We start from the raw sequence: 15,057 nt of genomic DNA on the forward strand, positions 1-15,057 counted from the left end.
GAAAGGGCTCCAGAGTATGTGAGAGTTGGTTTTTTTTGCGAGTATTAACAGAAAATAGGCTAGCAGTTTTTGTGAGAGTTAAAGGCTGCGAGTGACATTGGGTATTCTGTATTGTTTTAAGGAAAGAGTCGGGACTGGGGACCCCAGTCAGGAGAGGCGGCCACCGCTACCTGACGGATTTGACCGTATCAGCTGCCTCCTGATAATATAGCCGGTTGAAATTGATTAAGGGGGAGGCAGGCCGGCTAAATTTCTCACCCAGTGGCATGTTTTTTGGCTTGTGCCAAGGGCCCTTGTGTTGTGTATTTTGTGCCTATAAGCTGTTTGCCTCGTTGGTTTGTCTGTGTTCATGTATTTGTGATTTTAGCTACTTGCTTTGCTTTATACAGCACTTTGGCCAACGTGGGTTGTTTTTAAATGTGCTGTATAAATAAACTTAAATTTGACTTGACTTGATAAATAACAATAACTGGTTATATAATAACAGCAATAATGGGACAGGCCCTTGATACAGCTGGAAAGGGAACTCCCCTCCAAAGTAGGTGTGAGCAAATACCAGATAAGGAAAAGGACCTTCTGATGTTAAGTGCTGCAGTAACTAAGTGATTGGGAAACGATATATGGCCCCCAGGTGGAACTTGGGATATAACTTCTTGCAAACAAGCAGTAAATTTAATTTGGAAAAAGAATTGCCCTAAAAAGTGGAAATTAAAGGATGGAAAGATAGAGCTGATACGAAGTGGAATAATACCTTACTGGCCAGCTGGAGGAATAATGCATGTGATAAAGGGATAGAGGTATGTACGGTAGAAGGGACTCCCAAGAGTTGGGAGACACTGAAACCAGAGTGTGAATGGGTATATGGGCGACGAAAGAGAGAGCAGGAATGGCAGCGTAAGCAGGCAAAGGCTGATATGGACAGACAGAAAGGATTAGAATGACAGCGCTGTGGGAAAACTCTGAGGCCTGATCGGGATCCCAAACCCATGTCTGGCATACTGACTCTTTTTGATGATTCAGAAGATACTGATAGGGATGAGGAGTGGGGATGTTACCCTAGGCTGCCACCACCCCGCTTACCCCTCTCACAACCAACTGCACCACCCCCACAACCATACCAGGCCCCTGAAGGATCAAATGTGGCAGAGCGAGTAAAGATAAATCCCAGAAAACAAACCCGGAGGGGATCCTGGCCAGGAGATTCTGGAGAGGGGCAGTCTAAACTTTGTGATAAACTTGGCGGAATCCAACTGAATCCCCAACAGCAGTGCCCTGTTAGGCAGTTGCCCAGACCCCGAGCAGGTGAGGGGGGCAACCAACCACCAACAATTGAAGTATACGTCCCGTGGAAGCCTCAGGAAATGATAATGATCATGAATCAGGCCCCAGACAGAAAAGAAAAACCAACACAGTTTGCTCAGTAGGTCTGCAGTACTATACAAATGTATAATGCGACCCTGCAAAATTTATTGGGTCTCTGCTGCAATGTGAGAGGCGGAAATGGAAGGCAGAATCAAGATACCAAATCTATCAGGTGTTACAGGTGGGAATCCGTAATAAGAATGAACAGATAGACCATATTACAGACAATCAGGAGCAAATTGTGGCCTGCAACAGCACTTTCGCAGGAGACCAAGCCTCTAATAATAGGAATCCGTTCCCTTCTCCCCCCCCCCCCCAGCTTAATGCCTTACTGCTCCAATGCTCACCAGTTAAGTTAGCCAACATGATTAAAACAAATGATATGGATTGGCCTGACAATGATCAAAATCAAATATGACAAGCTTTGACATATTGTTGGGACCCGGTTTTCAAATCCCGATCAACCCCGGAGGGAACTAGTATTAAAGGAGAAAATGTTTAGCAGGAAGAAGGAAGTGAGCAGGCTACATCTGGGGGATCAGAAACGGGAACCGAAGCAGGAACGCACATATTCACGTCCCCAGCCACTGGGGTGTAATCTAGCAGAACGAAACTTGCTCTGTCCGTTGGAGGTTGAGATTCTATGCACAGACAAGGGCGTCACCCTGGGACTAGCCAACAACCGACAGCTTCCCCAGTTACCAAACTCCACCCCAGTGGTGGGACCTTAATTTGGACACTTTGTTTGAACCCCCTCTGCCAGAGGCAGACCTTCATGTGACTCTGTGCTATGATCCTACAGGGTGCTCAACTGAGGAAAGCCAGTATTAAGCACCCCTCGAGGGACAGAAGTTCCCAATCACGGTGATTGGAGAGGTTAAAGGAAGAGAAGTAAGTGGAACTGGCCGAAGTTCCGAATTTCCTTTGGAGACAGACAGGACTGAGGGTTCCCCATACCACAGTTAAGCATTGCCCTGGGTTCAAGCCAAAGAGCCTGGGTTCCTTGCCTACACCCTGACGAAACAAGCCTCCAGCACCGAAGGAGACTGGCAAGACTTGGCCGTGGGCCAGCTCCAATACTGGAAGGAGTCAAAGGCGAAAATGGTAAGACACTCTTAATATTGACCCAACCCAAGTCATTGTACGTCTCTGGGAAATTCCAGGCCGTGAAGCCGGCTGCACCAACTGCTCCCCCCCCCATCCGGATCACCGTGAAAGAAGCACAGACTCTCCCATCCCTTCCGCAACACTCCCTCAAGCCCGAGGCGACGTTTTATGAGGATGGAAGCTCTTTTGTGAATCCAGCAGGGAAACGATGCGATAGTGTCAGACAGTGAAGCAATTGTGCAGGCCTCTTTTGAAACAGCTGTCTCTGCCCAGAAAGCTGAGCTGTTTGCTCTGACTCATGCCTGTATCCTAGCAACAGACTAAAGTGCAAACTTACAGACTCCCGTTATGCACAGACTACGGAACTTAGGGGATTTCCTGACTTCTTTTGGCTACCCCATTATAATACTACCTTTGTAAACAACTTACTCACCGCTCTACAGCTACCTTGAGTTTTGGCTATTATCGAATGTGCAGCCCATACTGGGGAATCTGATGAGATATCTAAGGGCAATGCTAGGGCTGATGCAGCAGCTAAACAGACAGCCTTGAATCCCACACTTTTAGTCCCCTTGGTAACTCAGCAAGCGCCTATTAGACAAAATCTAAGGACAGGTATGCCAGACATGGGAGAAATATGTAACTAACAGGGGGACGCCCCTGAAGGAGAGCACAAACTACAGTACCAAATGGGTTGCCACCTTGAACCTCAGACCAATTTGGGTGACCCCTGCGGGACAGGTTTGTGTTCCCTCTGTGTTCTTATCTATCTTGATAGATTATGTAAATAACTGTATACACTTGGGCAAGGAGGGAATGGTTAATATCTTGGTGACGCCCTGATTTCCAGCAAGGAGCTGAAAAGTGAGCCACAGCATGTAAAAAAAAACAAATGCTGGAAAGAGAATGCCTTGTGTTTCCACAGCTACCCCCTTGCCTGGTGGACCTTTTTCTTGTTTACAACTTGACTTTACAGAACTACTAAGAGTACATTGTTGTAAATATTGCTTGGTAATAGTAGATGTACTTTGCAGATAGATAGAGGCTATACCCACTACTGAAAATACTGTTGTAAAAATATTAAGAGAAGTGGTTCCCCATTATGGATTACCTGAATCAATAAGCTCAGACAATAGACCTCATTTTATTGCTAAGATAGATGAGAAAATCTGTAAAGAACTGGCAATAAAACAACAATTTCACTGTGCTCACCATCCAAGAGCAGCTGGTATAGTGGAACGAGCAAATGGAACCTTAAGGTATAAGCTAACTAAACTTATGCAAGAAACTGGGCTAACCTGGCTTAAGGTTTTACCTCTGGCATTGTTCCATATGAGAATTACACCCTCGACTAGAACTGGATTATCTCCAGCAGAAATCATCTATGGAAAGCCCATGCGAACCCCATGGGGGACGGAACTGGCCCGACCTCCCCTTCCTGAAAGGATGGACATGCATACCTTAGGGGAGGAGGTGGGAAAATATTTATGCAAGTTAACTAAAACTCTCCAAAGCTTGCATTCACAGGTGTCATCCAGTTGACAGGTGTCACCCAGCCTAAGAGTGGCTACCTCACCATCGAGCCTGGAAATTTTGCCCTGATTAAGAACTGGGATCGTAAGAAGTTGGAACCGAGGTGGAAAGGACCGTACCAAGTGCTACTGATAACACCTACTGCAGTGAAGGTGGAAGGGCAGCTCCGGTGGATACATCGAACGCACTGTAAACACGTTACTGGCAGAACTGATATGGACTGAAAAATGTATTGGTTAATGATGATTTTAATGACCCTAAGGGGACCTGCCCCTGTTTCAGGGGCCCCCTCATTAACACTTTTCTGTCCCTCTGCCATACCTACGCTAAGCAAGTAGAACGGGGAGCATTTTGGGTATGTTTTGTATCATGTTGTAGAAGTGACAATCTGTTCTGAAAAGTTATCATGTAATGATAAAAAGGACGGAATGATAAAGTTTAAGGGAATTGGAGGATTCTCAGATTCCTGTAAATAATGGGTTAAGTACTGACTATGTCTGTGACTGCAGTGTGTTTGAATAATGTCTCACAGCTGCTTCTTTGGAACAAGATAAGGGTTAAAGTTCACACAGATCCACATAAGATGTCTCCTGATTTTTCACACCTTTTGATTTCGACAGAAGGCAGTACCTGATGGAAATTAGACAGGACAGGACATTCTTAATTAAAGCATAAATTGGTGGATGTTCTTATCTTTGTAATTAAGTTTTCGCTCCAATAAACCAGGTAAGACATTCCTTTCTTTAATTAAAGTGGCTGGACTGTCTATCAAACTGATTGTTCCTATGTATCAATAGTCCATTGACTTGGCTGGAATGGTTTTCAAACTGATTGTTCTTTTGTATCGGTGGTCTTATAGCTTCTAACAATTCTGACATCAGGCAGTGAACTTGTTGAACAGCCGGAGGGATGAGAACTCTTCTCCCCTGATGTCGGGACCAAGTTCACTCGCCGGCTGAGCTCAAAGAAATAAACTGGTGAAAAGATAAGTAACGATCTTTTTGTGCTGTCGTTATTTGATCCGGCAAATTTACATTTACACTAGGACAGATCCTCTGATGTGATAACACCACAGAATTTAAAGATAATGACCCTCTCCACCTTCATTCTCCTAATGAGGACTGGCTCATGGCCTCTGACTTCTACCTCATGTAGTCGATAATCAGCTCTTTGGTTCTGTTGACACTGAAGAGAGGTTATTGTTGTGGCCACCATTTAACCATACTTTCAATCTCCTTCCTATATGCTGATTCATCACTACCTTTGATTCAGTCACCAACAATGCAAACAAATATTGCATTGTAATCATACTTAGCCACATATTCATAAATATAAAGCAAGTAGAGCAGGGGGCTATGTACACCGCCCTGTTGTGCACCTGTGCTGATGGTGAATATGGAGGAGATGTTGTTGCCAATCCAAATTGGCTGGGGTCCGCTAGTGAGGAAATTCAGGATCCAGTTGCACAAGATGGTACTAAGGACGGGATCTTAGAATTTAATGTTGCATTAATATACCCTTCTCTAACAAGAGTAAAAAGTAAAAACTGGAAGGAAAGTCAGCATAAGGATGCTAATTTAAAGAAGCTTTCTAGCCTGTGGGACTGCACATTATTTTTTGAAAAGAAGATTTTAGTTCCAATGACAGCTAATCCCTCTATTGTACATCAACACACTTGTACCCAGTACATAAGCACTTTCTACAAAACAAAGGCATCATATTGCTTTGTCACAAAATCAACTATCTCCACCAGTAACATCTTATACACTGTCACACTTGTGTCACCAGTACCATGCTCCTGGATCTGGTACTGCATTACAGACTCAGTGCTAGAATTTCAGACAAGCCCAACATTGAGATGAATCTACCAAGTTTTCACTTCTGCTCTTTAGCAGCAGCCAGCTTTCTTCTGCAGCACTCTTGGTCACCAAGCAGGGAGGGGGCTTCTCAGTCAACAAATTGTGAGATTATAGTATGCAATCATTCGAATTGAGTATTATGTTTTCCTAACGGAGAGTTTATTCGTGGGTGACTTAATCCAGAATGTTAGGGTGAATTCCCTCAAAGGAGGATGTCTGTTCATGAATTTGTTTAACATTGGGAGGCTGATGCATGGGCAGCCATCACACAGTCCTTTGTAGGTCAGCGTCAGTGTCCAGTGGTATGGAATACAAGATGACAGGGGACCCTTCACTGCTGCAGCCTTCTTCCACATTCACTGCCATTGTAATTTATTATCATCTTCCACCAGCTCCACTGTTGAAGTCTTGGTTATATTGCTCTTTGTTTGGAAGCTCTTCTTTGATCTTACTGTCATGGGTGACCCTATCAAGAGATAAGCCCCAGATGCCATTGCTCTCAGGATCTCACAAGTCTCTCCACCATGACAAGGTAACAATCCTCAGAGATGTATGAGATTTTATTACTGGACAATCCTTTCAAGAATTGTGGGCTGGCCTAAAGCATTGCTTTTGTTGGCTGGATGTGAAAGATTACATAACCAACATAAGTTACACAAAATAGTTAAATTTCTCTTTACATACAAAGTGCATTATTAAATGGAAAATGGGAAAAGCCAGTTGAAAATGAGAGTGGCAAAGAGTAAGAAAACTGGATGGATCTTTACTGTTGGCACTTACCAAACCCCTGTCTGAGTGATGCCACCCACAGCTCTCTGGGCACCTTGACTGACGGGTTTTCAATATGGATGGTTCCTGTGCCCTTCAATGACCTCCAAACTGCTGCCTTTTTTGGATGTAGGTATGTGTTTGAAAGATATGGAGATTCTGAAAGTACAATGAGATAGGATTTGTTCATTATGCAGGAATAAAAGATGTTCTGGGTAGAGGTATGTGGATAAGAAATAAACTTAAGCTTCTCCATCTGCAGATTACATCTGCTAGTCAGCGGTGGTAATCTCATTTGATTCAGGATGACATCAGTAGTTCAAATCTCCAAAAATTTGAACATAATGGTCTAGACTGGCACTCCCTGTGTAGCACTGAGGAAATGTCACCCTGATATTGGTGCCCTCTTTCAGATGGAAAACTCTTATCATCTCAATCAAATAGAATTAAATGTTATGAATGAAGAGCAGGGCAGTTTTTTAAATGTTGGTGAAATGTATTTCTTGGTTAACATTACTAAAGGGGGAATACTTAGTAATCATCAGATTGAAGTTTATAGCACTCTGTAAAAATGGACCTCCAACATATCTAGTATACTGACGTGCTGAAAAACACCTTGGAGTTCTCTGAAATTGTAAAAGGTGCTTTATAAATATGACTCTTTATGTTATTTAAATAAAAATCAGAACAAACCACAAACAAGGCAACTCAGGCTATGTTTTGCAGATGCCAAGATTGTGAAACATATATAAGCTTTATTGCCCAAATACCCCCCTGGAGAAATGTTTTACAGAATATCCAGTTTTATTTTCCACTGAAGTCAATAGAAAGCATTGTTGGTTAAATTTCAAAATGAGTTTTGAACCTGATCACATGAGCATCCTTTTGAATCAGTAAGTTAAAAAAAAATCAGTGTTTATCCCCACTCCTCCCTCCCCCACCCCCCAACATCATCACAATTTACAAACAAGCTTACTGATTTAGGCACAATTTGAACATAAACACAGCTGTGTTGCTGAACTCAAAGTATTACTTACTTGAGAGCATGGGTGGTTTATTTGATTTCTTCTTTCTAGATTTCTAAAAGGAAAAATAATTATATCAGTACATTAATCTTTAAATATGACTTTGTTATATGGTTGAGATAGTCAGGAGGCTGTAGATATAACTCCCACACGAAAGGTACAACTGAAGGCTTGGCCTGAGTTTCGGGTGCAGCACTGAAAGAGTATTGTACTGGTGAGTGAGATGTTAACTAACATCCCATCAATTCTCTCAGATACATGCAAAAATCATCTTTTAGCAATATTCAAAGATTGAGACTTTTATCTTGTATTATCCTTGAAATTATAGAACACCAAAAATCAATAAAACTTAGCACCCGATCACTGATCAGCTATCTGTGAGAACTTGTGAGAACTGTGAGAAAAGGTGACTAAATGTAAATTATTTCAGAAAACTGTCTGAAAATTCTCCAGCAGTTGCTGCAGCACATTTACGTCCAGCTCCTGAAACCAGCCAACTGCCCTCATTTTCAATGTTGACCACATCATAATGCATCACCTGATGTGGGGGAAACGCAAGGAGGCTCCATCCTATTCCATCTCACAAACATAGTGAATCTCTGGAACTCTCTGCCTTGGAGGCTGTGCCAGATTACTGGAGTTATTTAAAGAGGAGGCAGATAAACTTTGGAAAGATCTGGCCATTGAGTTATGGAAATTAATACAGAAAAGTAGTTGAGCATAGATCAGCTGTTATCAAACTGAAGGAGAGGTAAGCCTTAACAGGTGGTCTACCCCTAGTCCAATCTCACTTTGAATTTGTGTGTTGGAATGATAAAGTTTAAGGGAATGGGGGATTCTCAAGATTCCTGTAAACAATAGATTCAGTACTGACTATGTCTGTGACTGCAGTGTGTTTGAATAATGTCTCACAGCTGCCTTCTTTGGAGAAGATAAGGGTTAAAGCTCGCCCAGATCTACATAGATATCTCTGGGCTTTTCACACCTTTTGATTTTGACAAAAAGCAGTACCTGATGGAAATTATACAGAACATTCCTTTCTTAATTAAAGCATAAATTTGACGGATGTTCTTATCTTTGTAATTAAGTTGTGGCTCCAGCAAACCAGGTAGGACATTCTTTTCTTTAATTAAGGTAGCTGGAGTGTCTAACAAATTGATTGTACTTTTGTATCAATAGTCCATTGACTTGGCTGGAATAGTTATCAAACTGATTGTTCTTTTGTATTGGCGGCCTTATAACTTCTGACAATTCTGACATCAGGCAGTGAACTTGTAGAACCACCGGGGAGATGAGAAAGGGTCTCTCCTTGATGTCGGATCCGAGTTCACTCGCCGGCTGAGCTCGAAGAAATAAACGGGTGAAAAGATAAGTAATGATCTTTTTGTGCTGTCGTTATTTGATCCAGCAAAGTTACGTTTACATGAATACCATTAGATTTCATCTTGATCATGTGTTCATGAGACATAAGCATCCCACCTCAGAATCCTGCATTTCAGATTTTATTCTGTATTCGTTGACCTATCAGCACATTACTTATGATTTGTAACTTTGTAAAAACTGTCATCTGCAATGATGAAAGCATCTTCCCTTTGTGTAATTAGAATTCAAAAACATGTGTAAACTTTGCCAGGGCGGGGGATTTCTAGCTGCACTTTGCGTATTCGCAGTTAAGCCCCAGAGCTGAGCTATAATGTGTTAGTATTTGTGGTTGCTGTTTAATATTATGTCAGTATATATTGATGGTCCCCAGGTATGTGGCAATATTTGCAGGCATTTTCAAGAAGTGGTAGTACACTTCTCATAACGTATTTATGAATGATCCCCAGGATGCTGGAGAGTGATTTTTGGGAGTGAGTTAATGTTCATAGCTGATTCCTAGGAGTTTGGCAGCATCTGTAGACAGTGAAAGGGTGTCAACTTTGGTGATCAAACAGAAGCATAAAGAATGAATGTTATCAAATCACAAAACATGCATACTGTATTACCTTTTCTACCTCAGAATCATATGTAATAATAGACAATCCATCCTCACCCTGAAACAGAAAGGTAATAAACACATCACTGAACTCAGATTTAACTTCATACAATTAAAATATAACTCACTCAGGTCCTCTCATAACACTCCATCACAGCTATTACAATTCCCTTTGAATCAGAGGGTTAATTCCAGTTCTGCAGCAGACAGATTCTTGAAAAGGGAATTGGGGAAAAGCCAAAGAGAAGCACACAGCAGCAACAGTGGCCGCAAATTGTCGTGTGGCAGGAGTCTGAGGGCCAGTAACAGCCAGAGAACAGTAAGGAGTTGGGTGAGAACAAATCCAAAGGGAAGAAAGGACTGAAATATAAAAGTAAGTGTGTGATGCTGGGGTTTTATAAAGCACTGGTGAGGCCTCATTTGGAGTATGGTGAGCAGGTTTGGATCCCTTACCTAAGAAAGGGCACGCTGACATTGGAGAGGATTCACAGGAGGTTCACGAGAATGATTTTGGGAATGAAAGGGTTATTGTATGAGGAACTTTTGATGGCTCTCGGCCTGTACTCTCTGGAATTTACAAGAATGGAGCGGGGGGGGGGGGAATCTCATTGAAACCAACTGGATGTTGAAAGGCCTAGGTAGAATGGATGTGGAGAAGATATTTCCTATGATGAGGAAGTCTAAGGTCAGAGGGTACACTCTCAGAATAGAGGGGCGTCCATTTAGAACGGAGATGAGGAATTTCTTTAGCCGGAGTGTGGTGAATCTGTGGGAATTGTTTCCACAGGCAGCTACGGAGGCCAAGTCATTGGGTATGTTTAAGACGGAGGTTACGGGGAGAAGGCGGGAGATTGGGGTTCAGAGGGAAAATCGAGCAGCCATGATGAAATAGCGGAGCAGATTCGGTCAACCGAATGACCTAATTCTGTTCCTGTCTCTTATGGTAGGAGAGGGGCAAGGAAAAATTGGGAGATGTAGCGGCAGAGCGGAGACAGAAGAGCGGGAAAGCCGGCGGGAGGGAGTGAGGAGAGGGCGCAAACCTGGGCTGGGATGTCGTTTCCCTGCGCTTACAATCCGCCGTTTCCCAGTTCTGCGCCACCTCTTACCCCCACATCCTCCTCGGTTCCGTCACTCAGCGACATCTTTGTCCTCCGAAGCCTCTCGTTCCTCACAACCAGGCCTGTCCCCAACTCGGTGTTTGACGTCGGGACTATAGCAACCGGAGGAAGCGCACAGCGCTGGCCGACAGACGACCTTCCCGGAGTTCAGAAGCCTGCGTGACTGCTACTCCTGGAAGGACGGACGGACTAAATATGCGACTGATAGAGAGATACTTTATTGATCCCAAAGGAAATTACAGTGTCACAGTAGCATCACAAGTGCACAGATATACAAATATTAGAAGAGAAATAAAAAAATTGCCTTGAAAATTAGATGTACTAGGTCTACAAATCAAAGATTACAAGATTTACGAGTTCATACTAATATGATGATAGAACAAGAATTACTTATTCACATTGTCTAGATAAAAGACATCCCACCCTGCAAAAAACTCATTTCAGGGAGGTAACGCCATCAATTTGCGGGAGACTCCCGGAACTTCGGGGAGAGGTGGGATGTCTGCAACAGAGTAGCTCCTTACCAGCTAGCCAGCTAGTTTAAATAACGTTAGCTATACTAATGAACGAATGACACCCGTTAAACTCACCTCAACATGTCTTTTATAGTCTTAACCCACCAACCCAACAGTGAAAAGTCACTGTTGTAAACAGTGCAGCGAGCAACACTGTCATTATTTTTGACCTCTGTTAGGCAGGGGTACACTTTAGTGTGGTCTGGGGTGACGTACATTTTATATTTTCATTTTTTGAAACACTCTGCTATGGCGTGTGCATGCGCGCCCTCTCTCTCGCGTGCTCTCACTCACTTTCTCTCTCGCGCTCTCTCTTTCTCACACGCGCGCTCTTGCTCTCACACTCCCTCGTTCTTGCTCTCTCTTGTGCTCTCTCTCTCACGCTCTCTCTCTCTTGTTCTCCCTCGCTTGCTCTTGCTGTCTCTCGCACGTGTGCTCTCACTTTCTTTCTCTCTTGCACACTCTTGTTCTCTCTCGCTCTCTCTCACACTCTCGCTCTCTCTCTCTCTCGCTCTCTCTCACACTCTCTCGCGCTCTCTCTCTCTCTCTTTCTCTCTCACTCTCTCTCACTCTCTCTTTCTCTCTCTCTCTCTCTCTCTCTCTCTCTCTCTCTCGCTCTCAAAAAAATTGATTTCCGGGATATTTTATATAATTTGCATGCATCAGGGAGCTACTATTAATATGCCGGAGACTCCCAGAACTTCCGGGAGAGGTGGGATGTCTGAGATAAGAAGTGATGGTGGTATTGCACACTGTGATAGCAAGGTGTGGTAAACAGAGGTTAATAACAGTCTCACAGGAGGGAGTCATCACTTCCCTGGCTATAGGTTGGCTCATTATAGAGCCTAATGGCCGAGGGTAAGAATGACCTCACATAGCTTTCTTTGGAGCAGTGCAGTCGTCTTAGTCTGTTACTAAAAATGCTCCTCTGTTCAGCCAAGGTAGTATGCAGAGGGTGAGAAACATTGTCCAGAATTGCCAGGATTTTCAGTAGGGTCCTTTGTTCTACCACAGCCTCCAGTGTGTCCAGTTTGACTCCTATAATAGAGCCAGGCTTTCTAATCAGTTTATTGAGCCTGTTGACATCACGTGTTGATGCCATTGCCCCAGCACATGACCGCATAGAAAATTGTACTGGCGACAACAGAACATGTGAAGGAGAGGCCTGCATACTCTAAAGGACCTCGGTCTCCTCAGGAAGTAGAGGTAACTCTGGCCCTTCTAGTTCACAGCCTCCATGTTAATGCTCCGCTCAAGTTTGTCATCCAGGTGCACCCTACATCCACATCCTCACCATCAACAGTAACAGGGAGCAATGTGGACTCCCTGTGAGTGGTTCAATGTTTGACACGAAAATATTAACTTCCTCTTTCCACTGATGAGGTGAATCAGAATCAGGTTTAATATCACTAACATATGTCATGAGATTTGTTGTAAAATTCATTCTCTAGAGGATTGAGTCTTTTAAACTATATTTCTCAAATGTAGGGGGAGGCAGTCTGAACACTGTATTTTAAGACATAATTTGTCAGAACCAGATTTAATATCACTGGCATATGTCTTGCAATTTGTTTTATCTGGGGTAGAGTAATTGGATGTCAGACTGGTCCTTAATATAAGACTATAAGCCATAGGAGCAGAATTAGGCCATTCATACCAAGTCTGCTCTGCCAGTTCATCATGGCTGATCCATTTCCCTCTCAACTCCATTCTCCTGCCTCAGTATTACATCCTTGTTTCTAGTTCTAGTCTACTCAAAATGAATGCTAACATCGCATTTGCTTTCCTCGCCACCGACTTGAAGACGAGCTTGCATACACCACTTGCACTGGCAGCTCATTCCACACACACAACCCTCCAGGTGAAGAGGTGTACCCTCATGTTCCCTTTATCTTTCACCCTTAACCCATGACCTCCATTTGTAGTCCCACCTGGCCTCAGTGGAAAATGCTTGCTTGCATCTACCCTATCTATACCCCTCATACTTAAATATACCCCTATCAAATCTCCCCTCAACCTTCTACACTTCAAGGAATAAAGTCTTAATCTAATCAATCTTTCCTTTCACTCAGGTCCTCCAGACCCAGCAACATTCTTGTAAATTTTCTCTGTACTCTTTCAGCCTTATTTATATCTTTCCTGAACACAATACTCCAGGTTTGGCCTGACCAACATCTTACATAATTTCAACATAACATCTAATCTCCAGTACTCAGTACTTTGATTTATGAAAGCCAAAATGGCAAAAGCTTGCTTTACGATGCTACCTACCCTATTTAGGACTTTCAATGAATTATGGACCTGTAGTTCCAGATCCCTCTGTTCCACCGCACTTCTCTGTGCCCTACTGCTCAGGGTGGAAGACCTGTCCTACCAAAGTGCAACTCCTTGCACTTGTCCACTTTGAATGCCATTTTCCAGCTGGTTCAGATCCTGCTGCAAGCTCTGATAGTCTTCCTTGCTGTCCACTACACCCCCAATCTTGGTGTTATCTGTAAAGTTGCCAATCCAGTTAACTATATTACCATTTAGATCATTGATATAGATGACAAATAACAATAGACCCAGCACCGATCCCTACAGTACTCCACAAGTCACAGACCTCTAGTCAGAGAGGCAACCATCTATACCACTCTCTGGCTGGTCCTACAAACTCAATGTCTAATCTAATTTACTACCTCATCTTGATTGCTGAGCCACTGAAACTTCTTGACCAACCTCCCATGCAGGATCCTCTCATATGCCTTGCTTAAGTTCATGTATACAACATCCACTGTCTTGTCTTCATTAACTTTCAAAATCAGGTTTATTATCACCAGCATGTGACGTGAAATTTGTTAACTTAGCAGCAGCAGTTCAACGCAATACATAATATAAAAAAACAATAATAATAAGTAAATAAGTTAATCAATAACAGTATACGGTAACTTCCTCAAAATACTCTATAAGATTAGTTAGACACGACTTAATAAGCCCTAATTTTAGGGCACAGCTGGTCTGTAAGCTCTGATTTAAAAAATTCAGGCTGTAAAGCTCCATTTGAGTTATAACTCCATGATTATGTTGTCTAATTGCTGTGGTTGAGGTCAAGTGAAGCGTACTCATTAAGATCAAACTTAAAACAATGACCAAAGTTGAGAAAATATGAAATGAGTCATAAAGTGCTGCCAAGAAATGAAAAGCCCAACTGCAATCCAGTAGTCTTATCCAAGCTCGGAGAAAAGCTGTAGTGTCAGGCAGAAGAATTTAACCATAAACTTGCTGAGTCATGGCAAAGTGAACACTGAGCCAGTAATTAATTTAACTAATCAAAAGCTAAGGGAACTGTGTGTGGTAAACCATGTATATATGTTGTAACTCGGTTACCTGTCTGGACACACCCTTCTGCTGACTGCCCCTGTGGCTCCTCCCACAGAGTCCTGTATAAAGGTGTTTGCCTTGCCCCTCCCCCTCAGTCCGGGGGCAGACACTCACTGTGGAGGTCGTATTGTACAGCGAATAAAAGCCTTTCAGTATTTTACCATACCTCAGTCTTTTGGAGTAATTGAAGGTGCTTCACTGTGTGGTGAAGAAAGTAAAATGCCTAGTGAATGAATCTCTTTGTTACCTGAGCGAGTGGTCTTTGAATGTATTCCTATCGATATACATGTCCTTGACTGTCTGAAGTTACAAGACAGTCTGAAACAGATTTGCTCCGTGCAGCAGCTACCTTTAGTGGGCGGGTCTGACAACCCAGTTGGCGGTGTTAACACTTGTTACTGTCCACACTTATGTTGGAATGCAGCTAACACT

The 15,057-nt window shown here is 43.0% G+C and overlaps 1 protein-coding gene across 4 annotated transcripts in view; it reads right to left on the minus strand.

The window, feature by feature from the left end:
- The window catches only part of iqce (IQ motif containing E), a 122,880-nt gene extending 112,002 nt beyond the window's left edge, over window positions 1–10,878 (minus strand). For 2 of the 4 annotated variants that reach the window (XM_072268382.1, XM_072268380.1), the window contains exons 1-4: window positions 10,739–10,878; window positions 9,643–9,690; window positions 7,667–7,709; window positions 6,642–6,788 (exon numbers count right to left, since the gene is read on the minus strand). In XM_072268382.1, coding sequence (XP_072124483.1) covers window positions 6,642–6,788; window positions 7,667–7,709; window positions 9,643–9,690; window positions 10,739–10,774 — 274 coding nt within the window. In that variant the 5' untranslated portion in view covers window positions 10,775–10,878. Of the gene's footprint in view, window positions 1–6,641; window positions 6,789–7,666; window positions 7,710–9,642; window positions 9,691–10,672 lie in introns of all 4 variants that reach the window. The other 2 variants (XM_072268384.1, XM_072268381.1) reach the window with 2 other exon arrangements.
- Window positions 10,879–15,057: the final 4,179 nt, after the last annotated feature.

The sequence above is a fragment of the Mobula birostris genome, chromosome 9 (assembly GCF_030028105.1).
Source record: "Mobula birostris isolate sMobBir1 chromosome 9, sMobBir1.hap1, whole genome shotgun sequence".
NCBI lineage: Eukaryota > Metazoa > Chordata > Chondrichthyes > Myliobatiformes > Myliobatidae > Mobula > Mobula birostris.